We start from the raw sequence: 24,318 nt of genomic DNA, 5'->3' as shown, positions 1-24,318 counted from the left end.
TGCTTCCCACCCCAAGGAAGAAAGCAGCAAGAGAAGAATTCTGGGACACAAGGCCCGGGAAATATTTACCATTAATTTACAAAGTAGATGCACAAAATAGAGATCACAGATGACAGGTTGAAAGCTTTGATACTCAAAGCAGAATGACCTCCAGAGAATCAGCTCTATTGGCAGATTGGGTGTTGACATCATTTTCTTGGCTGGCATTTTAAACATTTTATTGGCCCATTGCAAGCACCTGAGGTACATAATCACCCTTTAAAAAATCTGTTGGAGTCATTTGTTGTCTTGAACTGTCACCACATGGCCTGAACCTGTTAAAGCGATTCCCCTTCATTCATTTTCCTTATGCCCTCTACCGACATTTCATTCCAAGAGAAGCAAATTGAATTCTCAGCTCTTACTGATCAGAGGGATTTATTCAATGTTACTCTCTATGGAGACATCAGACATTTACAATTAGTATTCCTTCACGTTTTCACAAATATTTGCATGTGCTCATTATGTTGCTAGGTTGACATGACCAACTGAGTCTCTCAAAACTTTTCTGAAGAAAAATATCACTTATGAACAGTAAGCTAAATTCAGCTTGGAGTACATGTATGCAACTGCACTGAAGTTAATTCCGATTAACTTCTGATACAGGGCTCATTTTACATCTGTCCATATTAGAATTCCAAAGGGATCTTTTAGCTTTATGTAATAATGTCAGTACTGTATCACTGCAAATAAGCCTACATAGCTTCACAACAATGATTTACAACTACAGTATTAAGAGCATAAAACAACATATTGTGCAATATCAAATAAGTCAGTATGATTTCAGACCTTTTCCCAAAATCATTCCCAGGAATGATAGGAACATACGTTCAGCTTAAGTTACTGTCTTCCATTCTTGAAAAGAGTAGTTACGGATATTTATCCCCATTCCCCACCAACACTCATAAAAGGACAGAAATCTCCTCCTGTTGACTGTAACATGCTTTGGGGCTGGGACTGTCTTACTATGTCTTTGTGCAGGTTCTGCGATAATGGGGCTTCAATTTCAGTTGAGATCCTTGGACTCAATGCAATACAAATAAGAAAATACCTCTGGCACCTATCTAGTTACTCCATTTCTAATGACAGGCGCCAGGGGTCAAGAAAATGCATTATCTGATTCTTCCCAAAAGGGCTCTGGTACATGCTAAAATGTAGGCATTGATCGTTTAGATTAACATGAGATGGATCTGCAAAGCAGGAGACTGCACCTCATAGCAGACCCTGTACATCTCCTAACCCGACAAAGCTAGGACTATGCTTTCCATCAGCACCTTGCCAGCTCCTTTTTCCTTCCCCTTGTCTAGTAAGTAGAAAGGTCCTGAACAAGGAAGTGCTTACTCTGGACTTGGGAGTGGGGGCCACAACGTATCAGGGAGCAGAGAGAAGCCAGAGGAACTGTGGGCTGATCTGCACACGGAACAGGCTGTGATTGCCAAATGTCACAGTTGGGTGCAGGTTCATGTGGGACTTATGGGAGAGCAGCAGTGGCTAGGAAGGGAACCAATGCAAGGGGCCTCAATGAGCGCCACTATTTGGACACTTCCTGGAGACCCATAAATGTTTATTTGTTTGAATAGAAACTGGACTGGAGAGTCCACCCCAGGTACTCGGCCTGGAAAGCCCTAACTCTATACTGGCATGTCCCAAAGACCCAAATAAAAATGGATAGTGCTCACTTTGAACTCTAACTGTTTAAGTTTCTGCATCTGGGGTACCTGCAGACTTTCCCTTCCTTGAAAGTCCTAGTAAATTACCCTTTCCCTTAGCCATGTATCTGAGTGATTACTGGGACCCACACAGGACTAGTGCCGGCAAAGCTCAACTACTGACACACAATGCTTGCCTTGAAGTCAGGGCATACTTTGCATGCTCTGGGCACCCTAGAGGTTTGGAGCACCGAGTAACCCCAAATTTTCAATTTTTTAAAGTGCAAAACGGCTGCCTACAGAGCTACAGCTTCTACCTAAATCTATGCAATTAATGAAAAAGTTTGGAATAGATTAATAGAAATTTAGTAGCAAAGGAGACTTCTCCAGTAAAACGGTAATTACTATTGTTTTAAGGGAAGATAGAACCTGACTGGCTACAAATGAATCATTTGCTGTATTAGGAGTGGTATTATAATCATGCCTCAAGGCCCTAACAAAGATCAGAGTCTCATAGTGCTAGGTGTTGTACAGGCACACAGTAAAACACAGTCCGTGTCACAGAGGTCTTACATTCTAGACAGACAAAGGAGGGACATTTTCATCATAATCCAAGGCCTGGTCTACATCAGTGAGAGTGTTTACACTACGGTGTGACTTTTGTTGGAAAAAACACTCAGTTTTGGTGACAAAAAACTTCCACCCCAAGAGACTTTTATCTTTTCCCCTCCTATTATTGTCGACAAAGAGCTAGTGTGGACTCTGCTGTTTGGTTGTGAGAACTGGCTTCCGCCAATATTCTGGAATGCCTGCCCTGATGGCTGTGCTGAGTGTTTTGTGATCTCTGCTGCCCTGCAGGTATGCACCCTACCCTTTCAAAGCTCTGGGAAGCATTTGACAACTGAGTGAGCTGCTCTGTTTGGGGAACAAACGGAAAACAAATCATTGGAATGCTTCTGTTATGTTCCTGCAGTGGGAGGGCTAGAGACACTGCTGTGCTGCTTTGACATTCTTCAGCACGGAGAGCTCACTGAGCTGCAAGGGAACCCCAAGAAGCACAGGGATCAGCTCTGCATTTCCACAACACTGCACTGTGGGATTCTTACTCTGTGGACAGAGAAACTAGCCATGTGGCCATGAAATGCTGACAATAAGAAGCAGAAAAACTAGTTAGACCAGTTTTCACTTTTAGCAACGTTTGCATGTCAATAGCACTTTTGTCGTCAAACCTTCCCAGCGTAGATAGACGTAGCTCAAGTTAAACCTCTTCAGACATTGCTATAGCAACTTAACAAGCCCGAAGATTCACACTTAAGAGAGCTGGAAGCTAATGGAAAATAAATCACTTTATGATAAAAAGATCTTTAAACAGCTAAAGAAGTCTGTGATTAAAATTAAAAGCAAAGTTACTTATGCCTAAAATGAGCATCATATAACTACAGAATAATCTTGATGAAATAATTCACTCTGATTAGATTGCCAAAAAGCTATTGTAAATCAATTTAGCTCCATCTGCTTCAATAGATCTATATAGGTTCACATTAGTTAAGGGTATCACACAGATTAGTTTTCCCCTTTGGTAAAACAGGTTTAGAAATTCTTTTTTAATATCATTCTTCATCACTTCATACCTCTATTTTTTGTTCCTAGACTGTGTGGTTAGCCGGTTCCAGTATTTAGCCAAAGGATCATACATGTTCATTACCCAAAATGTACAAGGCAAACTGTAATACAATATTTTCATATGCTAAATGCAAAAAGCATCCTGGCAGCTGTCAAGACTTCCCAAACTACAAAGTGAGGTGTAATTCAAAGTCATTCAGCTTTTACTGAGACAAATTTAAAACAGGAAGCAAATAACATGACAGAATGTAACCAAGTTTGTCATAAAACAGGCCAACTCAGCTATAAGTACCACAATAAAAATGTAAGATTTATTTCAACAGGTCTGATTTACTCAGATGTGTGTTAAGACATTAACTTTTAGCTAAAATGTGATTCTGTAGTCTCTATTTCAGCAAAATCTGGTGAAACTGCTTCTCACTGAACTATTGCTCACGGTGTAATATTTGATGTTAGCAACATATAGCACCTTCCATACAAGGGCAGAGTTGCCAGGTGTCTGTTTTTTGACCTGAATACCTGGTGGAAAAGGAATCCAGGAAGTGCTGGTCAGCACTGCTGACTGGGCCGTTAAAAGTCTGATTGTCATGGGGCTGGGAGACTCTCTACCCAGCTCTCCGCAGCTTCCAAAAGTGGCCGGCACGTCCCTCTGACTCCTAGGCATAGGGATGGCCATGGAGGTGCCACATGCTGCCCGCCTCAGCACTGGTTCCACAGCTCCCACCTGACCAGAACAGCAGTCATAGAAACTGCAGGAGCAGCCCCCCAGGCTGTGCCTATATCTAGGAGCTGGTGGGATGAGACCCGCTTCCTGGGAGTCATCTGAGGTAAGCGCTGTCTGGAACTTGCCCCTTTACCCCCTCCTCCCCGCATCCCAAACCCCTTCTCCAGCCCTGAGCCTCCTCTTACTCTCAAACTCCTTCCTAAAGCCTGCATCATGCATCCCCCCACACCTCCTGCCCCAGTTCAGAGCCCTCTCCCACATTCTGAACCCCTCAGCTCTATCCTTCACTTTGATGCCCCCTCCTGAACCCCAAATCTTTCATCTCTAGCCCCACCCCAGAGCCCACAAACCCAGCTGGAGTCCTCACTCCTTCCTGCACCTCACCCCTGTTCCAGATTGGCTCCACCTCCTGCAATCTAAACCCCTCATTTCTGGCCCCATCTCCAGAGCGTGCACCCCTACTCACACCCCAATTCCCTGTCCCAGCCTAGTGAAAATGAGAGAGAGTGAGGGTGCGAGAGAGAAAGCATGGAAAGGAAGAAGGGGGAAGGAGTGAGCAGGATGCAAGGCCTCTTCTCTTGCACCACTTATATTTAATGTCATGGGTTTTTTTCCAAAGCATTAGTTCTAGTGCAGTTCTTCTGAAAACACTGCGTTGAAGAAATGAAGTGACAAATGAGTACCATCTGGCTTAAACACTGCTACAGTACTACCATGGAGCTAGTTTACAATCAGCCACCCTGCACTTTATTTGACCTAGGAAGCATTATCTTCCTTCCTGGCTTTTGATTACTAGAAAGATTGGTTTTGGGGGGCTAAAGTTATCCCTAGAAGATATAATCTCAGAAACGCCAATATTTAACTTCAAAATCTTCACAAGATGTGACAGATTTTGACTTAGGGTCACATGCTGATTATTCTTAATCAATACACACAACTCCCACTGAAATCAATTTGAGTCCCTTCATGGCTTAAGGGCCTTCCAGGACAGGCAAGGTGCGAAACAGCTTCTGCCAGATAGATTTAGTCTATCTGTTTTGAATTTAAACTTTAGAAATATTCTTAGAAATTATAACGGCTACGGAAGGGAAAGCAAAGGGATATTTACCAGTAACATTAAATACAGCAATAACATTAAATACAAGTTACTAAATTATTGCTTTTAAATAAATTAACTGAGTCAGTGGTACAGTATTTCTTTAGTTATGCCTTATAAATAGATTGCTTAAGAGATTAGTATGCTTATCTAGAAAAGATGCTACATGTAAAAGCTGCATCCATACATTTGCATCTGCTGCCAATCTCTAAATGTGAGATGAGAAGCTAAAATGAAGGACACACAAAAACTAGCTATACAGAAATCTTGCTGGATAAATTGGACAAACTGAATTTTCTACAGTTTCTGCTCAGGACTCAACATTCCTGTTATCAGCTATAGAAAATAATAAAACGAACGTGAAGTAACAAAAGGCCCTTGCAGGATAAGGTAAAACTTAAAAGTAAATAATTACAATACATAGCTCTCTCTGTCCACAATACATAGCATTGTTGGAGACGTGCAGTATCAGTCCCAGGATATTAGAGACACAATGTGAGTGAATCTCTTTATTGGACCATGATCGCTGGTGAGATGCAAGCTTTTGAGATACCCAGAGTTCAGGACCCGAGGAAGAAGTCTAGGGCAGTGTTTTTCAACCAGTGGTTCGGGTACTCTTAGGGGTACTCAAGAGAAGTCAACAACTGAAATTTGGAGAAAACTGAATTTTTAAGTTTTACAGCGCTTTATTATTTTTATACTTTTTACACCCAAAAATTTAATCGCCTGCCCAGCTACAATTAAGTTGTTTAAACAAATGTGTTGCAGTGGTAGGGGAAAAAATTGTGTGTCTGAAAACTGTAGGTACTGGGGTACTTTATATATACTTTTAAAAGAGAGAGTACTTTTTTTTTAAAGGGGTAGTTTATAAAAATGATTGAGATACCCTAGAGCAGTGTATCCTGAAAGCTTGTCTCTCTCCCCCTAACAGAAGTTGCTATCTCACTCACTTTGTACCTCTTTTTAAATTATCTGTTTGAAAAAAAACATGCTTAAACGATGTTCTAAATTGCTACTGACCCACAAAATAGGACAGGCCTGGGATCTTTTTGAACCATACCTTTTTCCTTTTACAACAACAACAAAAAGTACAGACTTTCAAATTATGATGTTTTTCAAAAACTTTGACAATAACATTTTTCTCCATACACCACAGTGAAATGCAATTTACACAGATTCAACCTCTATACTCCAGATTTCACAGATGTTGCCGGACATGGGGTCCTGCATCCCTGTGGGTGCTCTCAAGCTGGAGCACTCACTGGGAAAAGCAGGGCTCCATGCTCAGCAACTCCTCCCTCCACTCTCCCAAAGTGCGGCAAATAGCTCGTGTGCAGCGCGCTCCAGCGCAGGGAGGGAGGGAAAGGGGACACTCGGGGGAAGAGGCAGGTTGGCTGCAGAGCCCTGTTGTCGGGTGCTAGGAGCACAGCCCCACAGCAGATGGTGGAGGGAGGGGCTGGGAGCGTAGTCCAGCCCACTGCATTCCTGTGGGACTTCTCCCCTGGTCCCCAGACATGGGGCTCCACATCCACCTGCCTCTTCCCCCGAGCACCCCACCTTGCAGTTCCCACTCAGTCAATGTCAGCCCCTTTGCAGCCACTGGAGCATTCCCCACAGCCAGAGGGGCCAGCACTGGCCTTCCCATCCAGCAGATTTCCTGATTCAGGGAGGTACAAAGGCACAATCATAGAAATGTAGGGCTGGAAGGGAACTCAGGAGCCATCTAGTCCAGCCCTTGCACTGAGACAGAAATGGCTCATTTGATTAAGTCAGAATATCCTCTCTTCCGGACAACCAGTTTGCTTTAGGAATATTATTATTCTTTTATTGAATTCAGCTTTTCTGGTGGGTTTCACATTTGAACCAATAGCCCCCTAGTAAATATGTAATATCAGCTATCATTAGTTTGAGCAGCATGTTTGTGCCACGCTTCCCTTCCCTGGAATTCAGCAATATGAAATATGACTGCATTAATATATTACCAGCTTTGAACTCTTTAAAACAAAAACAGCTGCCACAATAGGGCCTAGCCTTAGCGCAGTAGTGTTCAAGTGTTTAGTCTATCTGCTCCTTTAGGAAGGCTGCCAGCAACTCAGAGCCACGCAGGAACAACTCTGCTATATGTGAAATCTGATCAAAACTTGAGTGATTCTTCTGGGCCCAGAAATGCTAAACTTCTAGTCTCCCATGTTTTGTTGCCATATATTTCTACACAGTAAGAAGCAATAAGAAGTCCCTTATCCTAGTCTGATAAAACAACACAGAAATCCATCTTGTAAGCCTAGTGTAAAATATACAATAGCTTCTTCACAATCTCTGATCAATGTCCAAACAATTTTTAGACACAAGCTCATGTGCGGGCTTTCTTTAAATGTTCACTTAGTCAACATGACAATGAATGAAGATTTTTACTTTTAATTTTACCATTAAATAACTAGTTTTTCCTATGGGTTGGATACTGTCAAAGCAGCCTCACAGGCTCCACACAAGGTTGTAATTAGGCAGGTGAATGGTTAACCAGTAAATTGGTGGGCTAGAGCAGCCCCCGCCTGCGGTGGGCCCAGGCCCAGCCCAGCCTGCTGTGGACAAGGGTGCTCCAGCCCAGACAGAGATGCCCCCGCCCTCCCCGGTTTAAGTGATTAACCGGTTAAACATTATGTTTAGCCAGTTAACTGATTACGTGGGATTTTACATCCCTTGTTGAAATGCTGCTGTGCTGTTTATTACCTTTCCCCCAGAGTTATGGGGGCATTGCAAGCAGAAGTTTTTGCTGGTGAATAAGAGCTCTGTGATTATAACAATTTGATCCACCCTGTTGAATCAAGGTGTCTGGTCCCTTTTCACAGAGCCCTGTCTGGAAATATCACAGGTGTTGGTCCCCACCATCCTACTTATCAACCCTTTATTCACTCTCCTCCCCTTCATCCACCTCACAAATGCATGAAACAGTTCTGAACACGATAGCACCTCTGCTCCCAGCCCTGATGGAGGAAATCCTACCAGCTAGGTCAGAGCAAGCATTTAGGGTTGGGAAAAGGAAGCTGTGCACTTTGAGTCATGGGCTGTGCAGCCATTTTATTGAAATGAATACATGTATTGGAGCCTTCAATTTGTTTGAACTGTCCCTACCTCTTTCTTTTAAAAATCCAAACCAAAACACTTACCTGTGCAGGCAGGTCACTTGGTTTCAGGTCTGGTACCCCACCATCAGAACGGCGAGACCTGTAGCGTCCCTCAGAGTCAGCGTTTCGAAACCGGTCCTCTGCATTGCTTGCTGCTTCTGATGCCTCTGGCCGTGAGCCATCCACCTCCATAGGCATGTGGTGTCCATTTTCCTGTTCAGAATTCTGGCTGTCTTTGCTTCCCTTGCTATCCTTTCCCGACGGAATTCTGGCAATGACCCCAAACTTCCTAGTTCTTTTCCCATTCTGAGCGGTTCTGTCACTTCGCTCTGAGGTAGGCTTTGCTTTGGGTTCACAGCTGTTGCTGTTGTTGCCATTTGATGGAGGAAGAGGGGCTTTGCGCTTAATGCGACGGAACATGATCAGGTAGATGAAGCCGCCATTCCAGCACTGATCAGCCAGGTAGCTGTGAGCAAATAGAAAAGTTTAGATTATAAACCAATTGTCCTATAAACCTCATATTGCAAATACAGTCAATGGGTATTTATTTCATTAGATACTGCACTTTCTAATAGGATTCTTTCCCCAACTCAATTATTACCAAATGCAATGATATATTAAAACACCTTGAAACATCAGAAAATGATCCCTACCATTGGTATCAGAAGTTGTGAGATGGGCCAATTTACAAAGGAGTTCTGTGCTTTTGCTTCAAAGAAGACTGTTTTGCACACAGTCCTAAAAGGTATGCCATGCTCATGGAGAAAACATTCCCCATCACCAAAATGCTTCTTGCATATAAATCAGAGAAGATGCATTTGAAACAGGGAGTTAAAAAAAACAAACAACAAAGCCCGGAAACAGGCTAATCATATGTTGGTATTCATGACAACTGGCAAAAACCAGTCAGCTGGTCATCTTCCATAATTCAAGCTCGGAATGCGAGGCAGGTGTTTAAACAGCACAATGAGATGACAGAACGTAGCAAAAAAGACAAAGAAAATATTTTTCCCTCTCCAACGGAAACAAAAAAACATGTCAGCCAAGCTTCCTTTGTGCAGAAGCCCACACTATATTTGCATCTAAAATGCAGCCTTTCCCTTGAAATACATCTTTGGTTTTGGCTTGGATACACATGCCCTAGATCTCGGGGCAAATTCACTGTTTCTATAAGTAGGCTCCAATTGCCTCAGTACAACAAAACATTGCACTATAAATTATGATGTACCTATTGGAGCTAATAAAAAGACAAGGAAAGAAGGTGGGCTGCTTTCTATGATGTCTGTTCTGGTAAAGAGGTAGGTGAGTGTGGAAGTAGCAGCTGTTAAGTAGCAGCACAGTCATTTACAAAATATCATTCCTACTTCCAACATTTGAATGATACTTTGCGTCACTGTATTTCTACATCAGGCAAAAACCAATTACTTCCATGGAGGTGCACCACTATGTTCCAAGGATGAATCTGGGTTCTTGTGTGTTTTGGAATAACATATGCCTCACTCTACATTCTTTAAATACAGTACTGTATTTGACTTTCGAGCCAAAGGTATAATCATCTGAGAGTGCAAATAAGCTTGAATTTGTACTTAACAAGTTTGGATGAATCCCTTCTGGTACAGCCCACGCTAATTTAGGTTGCATTGCCTTCTTTGCTGGTGAAAGCAGAAACTGCTTCCTAGAAAAATCAAGTGAACCACTAACATGGAGCTGTTGGTAAAAGTACAGTAAATCAACTTCTCGAGAGCAGAAAGTAATGCCTATAAAGGAACTAAGGCATAAGGAGGTGAGAGCACTCCGGGACTGTCAGAATCACAAGAGTCTGAGAGATTAAGTCCAGAAGGGCTCACCACATCATCCAGTCTGGCCTCCTATACAACACAGGCCACCAACATCACCCAGCCCCTGCACAATCAACTGAACAACCACAATTAGCCCAAAGTCTCATAGGAGATTAACTAGCATGGGCCACAGGCAGAGAACAGAGGAGGAGGAGGAAACTAAGGTGTGCCAGTGTTTGAGGCTGCCCACAATGGCTGGGAATTAAGTGAGAGACACCCAGACAATCCTGGCAAGTAGGCTGCACTCCAGACTGCGGAGAAAGACAAAAAAAAACCCAAAGGGCCCCTGCCAAACTGAGTTGGGGAAAATTCCTTCCAAACCCCACATGTGGAAATCCATTAGATCCTGAGCATGCGAACAACAGCCAGCCAGCCAAGCACATGAGAGAACGATTTCCCTTCCCAACCAACTTGCACAATACAGCTATACTGTACTGTTAATGCTAACCAGCTGTGCTGCCCCACCCCCATCCCAGCTGCCACCCAGCTGAGCTGGGCTTGTTGCACCACCAGTAAAGCTGAGAGGGAGCATGCCGGGGATGAACACAGGAAGCCTAGGTCAAGTTTAGGAGTGAGGAGGGTTTTATGGAGTGACAAGGGCGAGTAATCAAGTGAGTGGCAAACTTTGGTGGTGGGTTTTTTGGTATTTCTACATGAAAGAAAGAATGGACTGTACGTTGCTGAGTGAGTGGAGGAGGCATGCTGAGCTGGAAGAGGCAATGAAGGTCTTTGCTTAATTGATAATTTTGGTTCAGTTCTTCCTTGCGTTTAGGTGTCCTTTTTAGAAAATCCAGCCCGCACAATTGGCCCTAGTCAGTAAGACTTTGGTTTTAAAGGCATTTAGTTAGACATTACTCCACTCAGCACTGTAAGACTGACAAGCTTTAGGAGTCTAGCTTTCAGTTTCAAAAGTGACTTACTCATTTACCCAACAAAAGGTAGAAGCCTAAATAATTGTTGGAAAGGAGATTAAGGCTCCTAAGTCACTTAGGCCCCACAATGCTGAATGGACCAATGCTTAAATACTTTTAGAAATGTGTGTCTATTTCATCAGGGAGACCAATGACTGAATGAACATGGTAACCACAGGCTCATCTCATCAGAAATATTCCCTGCAGAATAAAATTGAAGCATGTAATGGATAGGAGGAATGCTGGCTTTTTCTGAACATCCCAGAATTTGGTGACTAAAAAGTTAAACTCAGATTACAAGGGGGTGTTGGCAGGGAGACAGAAAATCCAATGAGAGAAGGTGTTGAGATTCGAATTGGAAGATATACCTGATTGCTGCTGTTCTTTGTGTGTGTTTTAAGCCAGGAGTTGGGGAAGCAAGATGAATTGAACCAGGCAGAACTACCATGTCTACAAAGAATACTGGGCTACTGGGAATGGAAATGGACTGGCCCTTGAAGCATGGATTGTAAGTAGATAGGAAAATGTCTATTTAGTCACAATCAGGTTATTTTCTTTGTTTTGTTGTTTGGTTAAACTTCTCTGTGGTAAGTCCTTGTGCACCCATCCCCATACACTGTACTTTAAGCTGTATCCCAGGGATGGAATTTTCTCGGTGTTTTTAAATTGTTCTTTTCTCAGTTGCTTTAAAACACCTAGCAATCAAGCATGCTTTAGCAAGTACATCTTTTTGTTTTGTTTAATAAAAATCACCTTTTTAAAGTGGTGATTTGATTCTTGTGTCTTAGAAAGTAATAGGAGGTCTGTGTATGCATTCTTAAGATTGAGAGGTCAGTGATCAGAGATTACAGTTTGTTTTCTCTTTTTTTATTCAAACTCTTGTGTTAGAAGACCATGGGGTACTTCTCTGGAAGAAGCTCCAAGTGCTTCTTCCTGGATTCAAGAAGAAAAGGGGTTTTCACTTGGTAGTGGCAGCCTATCACCCAAGGCCAGGGAATCTGTGATCTTAGAATCACAGAATCATAGACCACTAGACCTGGAAGCAGCCTTGAGAGATCATCAAGACCAGTCCCCTGTCATCACAGCAGGACCAAGCACCATCTAGATCTTCGATAGATGTCTATCCCACCTGCTCTTAAATATCTCCAGTAATGGAGATTCCACAAACCTCCCTGGGCAATTTATTCACACAGACAGTTAGGAAGTTTTTCCTAATGTCCAACCTAAACCTCCCTTGCTGCAATTTAAGACCACTGGAAAACTTTTAAGCGGAAGCCAGTAGAGGCAAGGTATTTGTAAGATCTTTTGCAGGCCCCCACCTTCTGCTTTTGGAGTGCCAGAGTGGGGAACAGCCTTGACAAAGCAAAATGAGTATGAGGGGAGGGAAAGTCTGTACTGATAATGGCTATGCCATTCTGCATGTTCATTCTCAGTGAACATGCAGAGGACTTCAGTCACCACGATTACTTTTCATAAGCACTGTAATCATTTAAAAAAAAATAAAAACAATCTTTTTTCTCAATTGTCTAGAAGTTGGCAAAACAGTACAAGAGCCTACTTTCACATGGAATATCTTGGGAAGGGTGGTCACCAATGCATCCAAAGGTTATATCACAATGTTCCAGTAACAAACGGAGATATTTTGATTATCAAGTTAAGACCATCATCCCTTCAAAATCAACAGGAGAGAGGTAGTTTTTTTCCAGAAATGGTATGGGCTGCCTGGTTTTCACATTTATTTTTCAAGCTCAAATTTCAAGTCAGCCAGTAACGTTGATTAAAATTCATGACTTTTGCTTGCAGCAATACCTTTGCACTCTGATCCATCACATATAAATAGCTTTGCTTCTCCTGAAGGAGAGAAAGGGAAGTGTCTCCTGCTCTAACAAGCCTACGATCGGTTTTGCCTGCTATGCCATTCAAATACATACATTTCTCTGCATTAACAATTGCATGTTGTTTTAAGCACTGGTAATACAGTACTTCCTTTAGACAAATTCACCAACAAGATGAAATGACAGAGAATACAGCAGACAAATATCTGTTAAGTCCAGAAAAAATAAAATTCTAAAAACATATTGCAAATAAAGCAATTTTATACAGGAAAACAAAATATGATCCCTGTCATTTTATGTTATTTTGGTGACATGCTAGTTTTATTCATAATGTGTACAAAAATGCTTTGGAATAAAGATACAATATTCTAAATGTTCATTTTATGAATATTTAACCCACTGTCCATTCAAGGATATGCTTAGAGAGCCAGATCCTCAGTTAGTGTAAATGGATGTAGCTCCCGAGTTCCATAAAACTACAGTGAAACTTTAGGAAGATCTGGCCCACATACTCCAGTTATGCAACCTGTGGGAACTCACATTTCTATGCTCCCTTGATCGCTTCAGGACAGTTCTAAGCATGGACTACACTTCTATGAAAAAATGAGAACAAATCGACACAGAAGAACAAGTGAGTCTCTCTGAATAGCAATAACCAGGCCAGCAGCCATATCACCTCAGGCAATGATCTTGTCAGATCTTCCAGGTCAAGGGAAAACTAGGTGTTGGGAAAACAAGTATCGATTCAGCAGGTGGCACTGTTCATTCTGACTCAGTGGTGAATCAACACCCAAACATCCCTGTGTTGGAATAATTTTGCTAATGAACAACTCTCAGCTATTTTTTTGTGGACAGGAATAACCCAGGTCTTGATCATTTAATATACAATAACTTTTTTTGGACAAGAATAGGACTGTTAAACTCCTAGTCAAATTTCAAATTTGCCTAACTACATTCTGCCTACTTATCTGGTTCCTTTTTCCTTTCAAGCTTCTTTTCTTGCTTTTCTATCTTTATGTCTGTGGAACATGGAAAAAACCCTAAATTGATCTTCAGACTGATCTGCTTCCATGCAAGGCAGAAAAGAAGAGGGAAGCTGGCCCACAGAGCTCAAAATGCAGCGATTACACTTTCCTAGGTCATGCCTGGACTAGAGATGTAAGCAACTAGTCAACTAGCTGATCACTTTAGGATTATCGGGTAGTCAAGTCACTACTCAACTATATCAGAGGTAACAAGGGGGGGAGCAGAGACCACATCTGGGGGGACCCGGCTCAAAAGCCGATTCCCCCCAGCACCATCTCTGCTGTGAGCAGGGGAGGCAGATGCGCAGTGGGGGAAAAGGTGCAAGCCGGGACTGAGCAGTCCCGGCTTGTGCCAGGTCCCAGACACTGTGACTTTGCTTTCTAAATATAGTAAGAGACTGGCAGAGTTGCAATGAATCCCCTCATCGACTAATTGAGTAGTCAATGGAAATCCCATCAACTACTCGATTAGCTTCCTAACTACTGTTTAACATCCTTCACCTGGACATCAAATGTATTCCAATGAGACTCATGCTACAGAAAACTATCTTACATGTTTTTGGGTGGGAAAATAGGATGCTCTTTTTATTTTTAAAGCATTTTCTGTATCTTAATACAGATTACATTAATATTAAAGATATAATAAACCAGAAAAGATAAAGAGTAGACTATAACAAAAGCATGGAAAAGAAATTAACTGACCTTACTAAAATGTATTGATTGGTGAGGACCTGCACTGTTTTTTAAATTTCTCTCTCTATGAATGTAGGAGCATCCTATGCCAGAAGATAAATAAGGGTTGAATTCGATAAAATACTTGTTCAGCTTCTGCACTGCCGAAACCTCTGCTAAAGCAATGCTGGATCCAAAATTCCACTTGTCAGAGTTTCTAAAAAGCCGAAACCAGACAAGCGTTTTACTGAATCTGGCACCAAAAGAGTATTCAAAGGGTTTTAAAAAATTCAAATACCAGATGGATTTCAGAGTTGCAATGTTATTTTGAGTGTGTGCACCTCTCACCACAGATTTGAAAGTACTAGCCTCGAAAGCATCCCACAAGGTCCTAATATTAGGGATCTTGAAGAATGCAAAACATTTTATTACCATATAACACAACATGGTTAGTGTGTTACAGAAATAGAAGGTTTTACGGGAGCCACTCCTGCCCAATTTTCCGTAGCAATGTTGACAGTCACCAGTCATTGAAGGACAATGCAGAGGGCCTTCTTACATGGCAGAAAAGCCACAGCTCCCCACACAAAGAAGGGCCACAGAGACATCATTCAGAGGGGAGTCTAATTCAAAGAAAGACTTTTCCTTGTACCTTACTTACAAAGGCAATTAATTACAGACCAGTTTGCAGTATTTATAATGGATTCAGAACACCTTTCAATACTGCATTTTTCTAAAAGGGTTCTTATTTGTCTTAAATAAATACAGCGAATACTAATAAGCTCTACATTTATACAGCACCTTCCATCTAGGGCAGGATGGGAAACCTTTTTTGGGTTGAGGGCTGCAAACCCACAGAAAAAAAATCAGTCAGAGGCCTCACACAAGTAAGAAGATATCCAGCCCCTGAGCCTTATGTTTCCCATCCCTGAGCTAAGGGGCAGTATGCCGAGGAAAGGCATGACATGGAGCCCAATGAGGGACAGACACAAAAGACAGGTAACTGAGGGCCAGACACCAGTCAGTAGGGGGCCCTTCATGTCTGGAGGAACTAACTCCCAAATAGACCAGCAGGAGGCGCCTGCACCAGTGAGTGCTCAAACTGTTACACAACCATTAGTGTCGAGTATCAGAGAGGTAGCCGTGTTAGTCTGAAACTGCAAAAGCGGCAAGGAGTCCCTATGGCACCTTATAGACTAACCGAAGTGTTGGTTCCTGAGTTCCATGCAACTCGGTGCCAACTCTGCCCATATATATACACCAGCAACTTCATCGCAGGACCTAACCAGATCAGCCATACCGTCACTGGTTCATTCTCCTGCACACCTACTAACGTAATATATGCCATCATGTGCCAACAATGCCCCTCTGCTATATACATCGGCCAAACTGGACAGTCGCTACGTAAAAGAATAAACTGGACACACATCAGATATTAGAAATGGCAATATACAAAAACCTGTAGGGGAACACTTCAATCTCCCTGAACACACAATTGCAGATCTAAAGATAGCCATGCTGCAGAAAAAAACCTTCAAGACCAGACTTCAAAGAGAAACTGCTGAGCTACAGTTCATCTTCAAGTTTGACACAATCAACTCTGCATTAAACAAAGACTGTGAATGGCTAGCTAACTACAAAAGCAGCTTCTCCTCTCTTGCTATTCACACCTCCAGATCAGCTAGTAGAAGTGGGCCTCATCCTCCCTGATTGGATCCACCTTGTCATCTCTAGCCTGATTCTGGCCTGCATATTTATACCTGCCTCTGGAAATTTCCACTACATGCATCTGACCAAGTGGGTCTTTGCCCACGAAAGCTTATGCTCCAACACTTCGGTTAACCATTAGTGATTATACATGAACTCCACAATATCCTATGAGACATCACTAAGGATACATTTATACAGCAAACACTGTGCATGGGCTAATGTACCTGAGCTAGCCTGAACCCAGTTAGCAGGGGAAACAATGCTAGTGAAGACAGCGCAGAGTGGGATAGCAAGCAGAGCCTGTGCTGGGTTTTGTGCTACCTGCATTGTGCTATCTTCACTACTAAAATTGCCCATGCTAGCTGGATTCAAGCTAGCTAGATTCAAGCTAGCTAGAACAGACTGAGGTCCACACAAGCTTCTATGGTGTGGACATACCTCAAAGAAGATACCATGCCAATGCACTGTGGATTTCCAATCTTCTCTACTGCAGCAAGTGTGGTACAGCAACATATTTAAGCTGCCTAAGTGATAGGTTAGTACTGTTTTACTTCTGTTTTTTTTTGTTTGTTTTTTAAAAGAGAGGAGTAAATTGAGGCACTGAGGTTAAATCCAAATTATCATGCAGAAGCCGCACACACAAAAAAAATCAGGAAGAGAAACCAGCACAGAGACACTCTGGTGATGATCACTATAGAAACTCCTTAAAAGGTTTAGCTACATAGAACAAATGAACCAAGGCATCCTTGGTCCTAGGGTAAGAGCGAAGACATGATATCTACTTTGAAACATCCTTGTCTTCGTGCTTTGAATTAATGACAATCTGAACCTTTTTCTGACTTAATCTCACTCTCCTAATTCACATCAGCTAGGGTACAGTAATAGTAGAATATAGTCAGTCATGAGCAGCAGGGGCTGATTAGTTCCTTTCTTTGGCACAGAACCATAAAAACGACATATTATTAAAAAAATAAACTGTGCAAAACAATCACTGCTGATGCACTTTGTGTTTTAGGCAAAGAATAGAGCAGCTGTAAAACAGCCTCCTTGTGGCATGATCGGCTGCAAGGGGCTGTGTGCCTGGTTACTTAATACTAATGGGGGTGTAATACTCTCTTCACTTCAGAATTATGAAGGGAACTGCATACCCATTGCTGTCTATGACTACTGTGTGTTCAGCTCCAAACTCTCATATCTCCTTTATCCACTGGGTAGATTATTGATATTGTATCAACTGATAAACTAGCCATGTTTATTCCAGGTTCAATGGAAAGTGTGTAGAGGACCTGACTCTTGAGAAGATATTTTAAAATAAAAAACAAAAAACATCCCCAGACTTCACAAACACGTTGCAATGAACAAATGAACTCTCTCTGAATCATCCCATTTGTTAAAACTGTGCAGTGACATTTTCATAAACAACAATGGTCACGCGGGCACACTGAGCCATAGGAGAACCAAAGCAGACTCAACATTGATAAGAAAACATCTGGGTTTTTTCTACCAACAAAACTTTAAAAGTATGTTTGTTTTCTAATAATAGTGCTATTTTATATTAATAATGCAAATGCTATTTTACCATTATACAGGGCCTTTCATCCTCATAGATGCCAAAATGCTTCCCAAACACCACTTTGCAAACTGTATAAGCACGGATAACTAGCCAACTAGCAGAGTATGTTCACAAGAATGAGCAAGGAGGAGAAATTTTGGGTAAGGAGACTGGATTTCAAACCTCTGTGCCAAGTGCCACAGAACCAATAATGCCCAGTGCAACACAGTCTAGTCACTGGCTTTCTGTTCTTCTCAGAAAGACTGTGACATGGTGAAGCAAAATGCAGGACTATGTAGCACTTTAAAGACTAACAAGATGGTTTATTAGATGATGAGCTTTCGTGGGCCAGACCCACTTCCTCAGATCAAATAGTGGAAGAAAATAGTCACAACCATATATACCAAAGGATGCAATTAAAAAAATGAACACATATGAAAAGGACAAATCACATTTCAGAACAGAAGGGGGATGCGGGGGGGGGGGGGGAAGAAGGAAGGTAAGTGTCTGTGAATTAATGATATTAGAGGTGGGGAAAGTTAGATGTCTGTGAGCTAATGGTATTAGAGGTGACAATTGGGGAAGCTATCCTGGTAATGGGTAAGATAGTTGGGGTCTTTGTTCAATCCGCCCCCCTCGGAGAGTGTCGAATTTTAACATGAATGACAGTTCAGAGGATTCCCTTTCAAGTGCAGATGTAAAAGGTCTTTGTAGAAGAACGCAGGAGGTGAAGTCGTTGAGACAGTGTCCTTTCTGGTTGAAATGGCAAGAAATAGTTTTTTCTTTGTGATCTTGTCTGATATCTGTTTTGTGGGCATTAATCCTTTGGCGAAGTGTCTGAGACGTTTGTCCAATGTACATAGCAGATGGACACTTTCGGCACATGATAGCATAAATTATATTTCTGGATGCGCAGGAATATGTGTTCTTGATCTTATAACTCACTTGGTTAGGTCCAATAATGGTATCAGCAGAATGACATGGTGAACTGCTAGAAACTCAGCGTTCTCTATCTTGTCAAGACAAAAGGCTGAGCAGACCCTGACAAGATTCAAAATGGTGGCTCTAGTTGTATTTGAAGCTGTGTCTGAGATCAATAAGCCACCTATCCTTGCAAAAGGAAAATTATCTAAATTGTCTGCCAGATAGCATAAGTGGATGACTGATGTCAGTCAATATTACTGGATCTAGCTGTGAACGTCTTGGAACCAAGTTCTAACACAGAAGACAATGAAGCCATGCAAATATGCTAACATGAAAGGGAAAGGAGTTCAGGACAGTTGGCAGTATTTTAAAGAAGCCTTAGTGAAGGCACAGAAAGAAACCATCCCAATGAGTAGCAAGAGAGGCAAACATGGTAGGAGACCGGATTGGCTTACAGGGGAAATACTTGGTGAAGTTAAACACTAAAAGGAAGCTTACAAAAAGTGGAAACTTGGACAGATGACTAGAGAGGAGTATAAATGTATAGCTCAAGAATGCCGGAGGGTTATCAGGAAGGCGAAAGCGCAAATGGAATTGCGACTGGCTAAGGATGTGAAGGATAACAAGAAAGGTTTCTACAGGCATGTTCACAAGAAGAAGGTGATCAGAGAGGGTGTGCGGCCCCTACTGGATGAAGGAGGTAACCTAGTGACAGACGATGTGGGGAAAGCTGAAGTACTCAATGCTTTCTTTGCCTCTGTATTCACGGACAAGGTGGGCTCCTGGACTAATGTGCTTAGTGACACAATATGGGATGAAAATGGACAGCCCTTGGTGGGTAAGAACAGGTTAGGAAGTATTTAGAAAAGCTAAATGTACACAAATCCATGGGTCCAGACTTAATGCATCCGAGAGTACTGAGGGAGTTGGTAAATGTCATTGAGGAACCTTTGGCCATTATCTTTGAAAAGTCGTGGAGGTCGGGAGAAATCCGGATGATTGGAAAAAGGCAAATGTAGTGTCCATCTTCAAAAAGGGAAGAAGGACGATCCAGGGAACTATAGGCCAGTCAGTCTTACCTCGGTTCCTGGAAAAATCATGGAAGGGATCCTTAAGGAATCCATTTTGAGGCACTTGGAAGAGACGAAAGTGATTAGGAATAGTCAGCATGGGTTCACAAAGGGAAAGTCGTGCCTGACCAATCTGATTAGCTTCTATGATGAGGTAACTGGCTCTGTGGACGTGGGAAAGTCAGTTGATGTGATATATCTTGACTTTAGCAAGGCTTTTGATATGGTCTCCCACAATATTCTTGCAAGCAAGTTAAGGGAATGTGGATTGGACAAAATGGACAGTAAGATAGATAGAGAGATGGCTAGAAGGTCGGGCCCAGCGGGTAGCGATCAATGGCTCGATGTTAGGATGGCGGTCAGTTTCTAGTGGAGTGCCCCAAGGTTAGGTTTTAGGACCGTTTTTTTCAATATCTTTATTAATGACCTGGATGAGGGGATGGATTGCACCCTCAGCAAGTTTGCAGATGACGCTAAGCTAGGGGGGAGAGGCAGATACGCTGGAGGGCAGAGATAGGGTCCAGAGTGACTTACACAAATTGGAGGATTGGGCCACAAGAAATCTGATGCGGTTCAACAAGGACAAGTACAGGGTCCTGCATTTGGGACGGAAGAATCCCAAGCATTGTTACAGGCTGGAGACCAACCGGCTAAGTAGTAGTTCTGCAGAAAAGGACCTGGGGGTTACAGTGGATGAGAAGCTGGATATGAGTCAACAGTGTGTCCTTGTAGCCAAGAAGGCTAATGGCATAGTAGGTTGCATTAAGAGGAGCATTGCCAGCAGATCCAGAGATGTTATTATTCCCCTTTATTCGGCTCTGGTGAGGTCACATCTGGAGTATTGTGTCCAGTTCTGGGCCCTCCACTACAAAAAGGATGTGGACGCATTGGAGAGGGTCCAGCTGAGGGTAACCAAAATGATTAGGGGGCTGGAGCATATGACCTATGAGGAGAGGCTGAGGGAGTTGGGTCTGTTTAGTCTGCAGAAGCAAAGAGTGAGGGGGGATTTGATAGCAGCCTTCAACTTCCTGAAGGGAGGCTCCAAAGAGGATGGAGAGAGGCTGTTCTCAGTAGTGACAGATGGCAGAACAAGGAGCAATGGTCTCAAGTTGTGGTGGGAAAGGTCCAGGTTGGATATTAGGAAAAACTATTTCACTATGAGGGTAGTGAAGCACTGGAATGGGTTACCTAGGGAAGTAGTGGAGTCTCCATAAGAACAAGAATGAGGCAAGTGGCTTCAACTCATTGTCACACTTAACACGCCCTTTCCTGTCTTAGGTTTTGTCTATGCACTGACTTATGGAAAAAAGGGATGTAATATTCTCTCTAACTGCATTAATAAGGTTTTAAAAAAATGTAGAAATAACATGAGAAAGTCATCAACAAGCTGAGCGGTTCTAAAAATATCAGCTTAGTTAATTCAAATGGCCTGGGGCAGGTAACAGGGCTCCCACTTCCTTTTGATGGTAAGCAATTTGGAGACTAGGATTTGTTGCCAAGAATATGCAACGCTTCCCACAGTCTCACATCAGTGGCAACTCTCTAAGCAACATTGGTTTTCTGAAAGGCTAAGGCTTGGGCACAGGGGAGAAATAAAACTGGGATTTCGAGTTGCTTTTAAACCTTTATAGCACATTATTCACCAACAGCTTTAAAAGAAGGGAATCAGTCAATAATGAGAAGCAAGCGACTGCATTTAAAAATAACATGCTTGTAACTTAACTTTCAGGGAGGCAGCATTGTTCAGTAGAGAACTAACATGACACGACACAGCCACGTTGCTAAAAGTCAGGCAATGTAAACACTGTTTGTCAATGATTTTTCTGACAAAAAACGTCCACCTTGGCAGGAGAGCACTGCATGGTCTGGAATAGTTGTGGGCCACTTGTGGCCTGAGGATCACAGCCAGCCCATCAGGGTTCTGCAAGCACCCTGCAAGACATTTTGTTTACCATTGCTCATGCACGGGGTTGTCAGATTCCGCTGGTTTCTGACTGTGTCATTTTTCTGTATTAATATTAGTAAATGACACGCACATAAAGCAAGGGCACATGAAGTGAGGTGTTCACAACACTGACAGAGAGCTGTGCACTTCCTCTGTATCCAATCAAAGTACTGCTACGATTCACTCAGCACACCCTGCCAATGCTAGGTACACAAGCAGAGTTAGCAGAACTACCCTATCCTGGGAGACCATCTTGGTTACGACAACATTGCAGCCCACTCACTTGCCTAGGTTGCCCACTGCTGGTCTGGATTCTAATATACTGCTCACATTTCACTGTAAACATGTATCTGATGGCACATTTACGGTCTGCAGACATCAGAAAAATAAGTTAATTTAAAAATAATTAACTCCTGATTTAATGCAGTAAGTACCAGATTTTCTCTTTTTCAGCAACAGAGTGCAATAGGAATAAACAGAATTAAGCTGCAATAAAGTACAAAAAAACGTTACTTACCTCATAATGGTTGTTCTTTGAGATATGTTACTTATGTCTGTTCCACCTAAGAGTGCGCACACCATGTGCATGAGTTCCGGAAGCTTTTTACCATTAGCAGTGCCTGTTAGGCCAGCCAGAGAGCCCCCAGGAGAGGGGCCGCTATATTGGTGCACATATACCCCTTGCTGCCCCTCTATCCCCCTCAATTCCTTCTTGCTGGAAAACTCAAATGAAGGGGAGGTGAGTGGGATTTGGAATGGACATAAGCAACACATCTCAAAGAGCAACAGTTACAAGTCAAGAAACCGTTTTCTTTTTCTTCGAGTGCTTGCTTATCCCCATTCCACCTAGGTGATTGCCAAGCTGTACCCATGGATGAGGGGTCGGCACCTAGCAGGAAATGGATTGAAACAGCCCTGCAAATGGCTACATCCTCTCTACCCTGCTGAATAATCGCATAGCGGTTAGTGAAGGTATGGATTGATAACCAGGCCCTGCAGGTGTCTAGGATCGGTACCAGTGCTAGAAAGGCCATAGAGGAGGCCAAGCGTTTGGTAGAATGGGCAGTGATAGGAGGGGCTGGTTTTCCTGCTTGGTCATAGCATGCCTTAATACGTGAACCATGAGGACAGACACTGGGCTGGCACCGGGAGGCCCTTCATCCTATCCACTGTGGAGATTAACTGGGCACATTTCCTGTTGGCCCGTGAGGCAAACAGATCCGGGGGGGAGGGGAAGAAGGGGAGTAGTCCCACACCTGCGGAAGAGCTGATGTACCTGAGGGACCACCTGTGAGCCGAAAATACCCTACTGAGCTAGTTTGCCAGGGTGTTGAGAGTCCCTGGTAGGTAGGTGGCCTGAAGATGGATCTCCTGTGCGATGCAGAGGTCCCAGACGGCTAGAGCTTCCTGACAGAGGGGAGAGGATCGAGCACCACCCTGCCCGTTGATGTAAAACATCGCTGTGGTGTTGTCCATCAGGACCTAGACACAATTGCCCCTTAGCCGACGCAGGAACACCTGACGAACTGCCTTCGGCTCCGTCATTGATATGCAATGACTGCTCTGCCTAGGACCACAACTTGGGATCCTGCCTGGACCAGGTGAGCTCCCCATCCTCTACTGGAGGTGTCCATCCTAGTTGCATTGAGGGGGGCTGTTGGGCAAAGGGGATTTCACCGCACACCTTGCTCTCTCCAGCGACTAGTCTGGCGTAAACAGGATTTCCAGTGGGATAGTCACTACCGTGTCAATATGAGCATGGGCTGGCCTGAAGACCTTGCGAGCCAGGCCCGTGGCAGGTGCAGCCTGGTGTATTGCACCACATAAGTGGAAGCCGCCACATGACCCAACAGTCTCATGCAGATTCTTGTCATAGTCAGGGGCATGATTCTTTAGAATGACCTCTCTCATTGCCCCGAATTTGGCACTTGGCAGGGATGCCCATCCTGCCATGGTGTCCAGTCTTGCCCCCATGGACTCTATTACTTGCATGGGGATGAGGGTGTTCAGCATGAGCCCTGAAGGTTCTTCAGGCCAAGTCTATCCAGGACAACATCTGACTCTAGGAGCAGCTCCTGGTAAGCCAATTATCCAGGCAGAGGAAAGCGGGTACCCCCCTCCTCCTTAGGAAGGCAGCCACCACTGCCATGCACTTGGTAAATACCTTGGGGGCAGAGGACAGGTCAAACAGGAGGAACGTAAACTGGTAGTGGTCCATGCCTACTGTGAAATGGAGGAACCTCCTGTGGGAGGGGATAATGGAAACGTGGAAGTATGCGTCCTTCAAATCGAGGTTGGCATATCAGTCCCCTAAATCAAGGGAGGGAATGATCACCATCCTGAACCTTTATTTCTGCATAAAGGTGCTGAGGCCTCTGAAGTCTAGGATTGGGTGGAGGCCCCCCTTGGACATTGGGATCAGGAAGTACCGGGAATAAAACCCTTTCCCCCGAAATTCATGTGGAACCTCTTCTATTGCCCCCAACAACAGGAGCGAGGAGACCTCCTGTTGTAGAAAGTGCTCGTGAGAGGGGTCCCTGAAGAAGGATGGGGAAAGAAAGTGGGAGGGTGGAGAAGACAGGA

The 24,318-nt window shown here is 43.3% G+C and overlaps 1 protein-coding gene across 6 annotated transcripts in view; it reads right to left on the bottom strand.

The window, feature by feature from the left end:
• PDZD2 (PDZ domain containing 2) overlaps positions 1-24,318 on the bottom strand; it is a 307,796-nt gene that overhangs the window by 83,252 nt on the left and 200,226 nt on the right. For all 6 annotated transcript variants that reach the window (XM_075932594.2, XM_075932596.2, XM_075932597.2 and 3 more), the window contains one exon: positions 8,296-8,719. In XM_075932594.2, the coding sequence (XP_075788709.2) occupies positions 8,296-8,719 (424 nt within the window). The remainder of the gene's footprint in view (positions 1-8,295; positions 8,720-24,318) is intronic.

This window comes from Pelodiscus sinensis, chromosome 6 (assembly GCF_052426305.1).
Source record: "Pelodiscus sinensis isolate ZL-2025 chromosome 6, ASM5242630v1, whole genome shotgun sequence".
In the NCBI taxonomy this organism is placed as follows: domain Eukaryota; kingdom Metazoa; phylum Chordata; order Testudines; family Trionychidae; genus Pelodiscus; species Pelodiscus sinensis.
The sequence above is the reverse complement of the archived record's forward strand: the minus strand, read 5'-3'. Positions and strand labels throughout refer to the sequence as shown.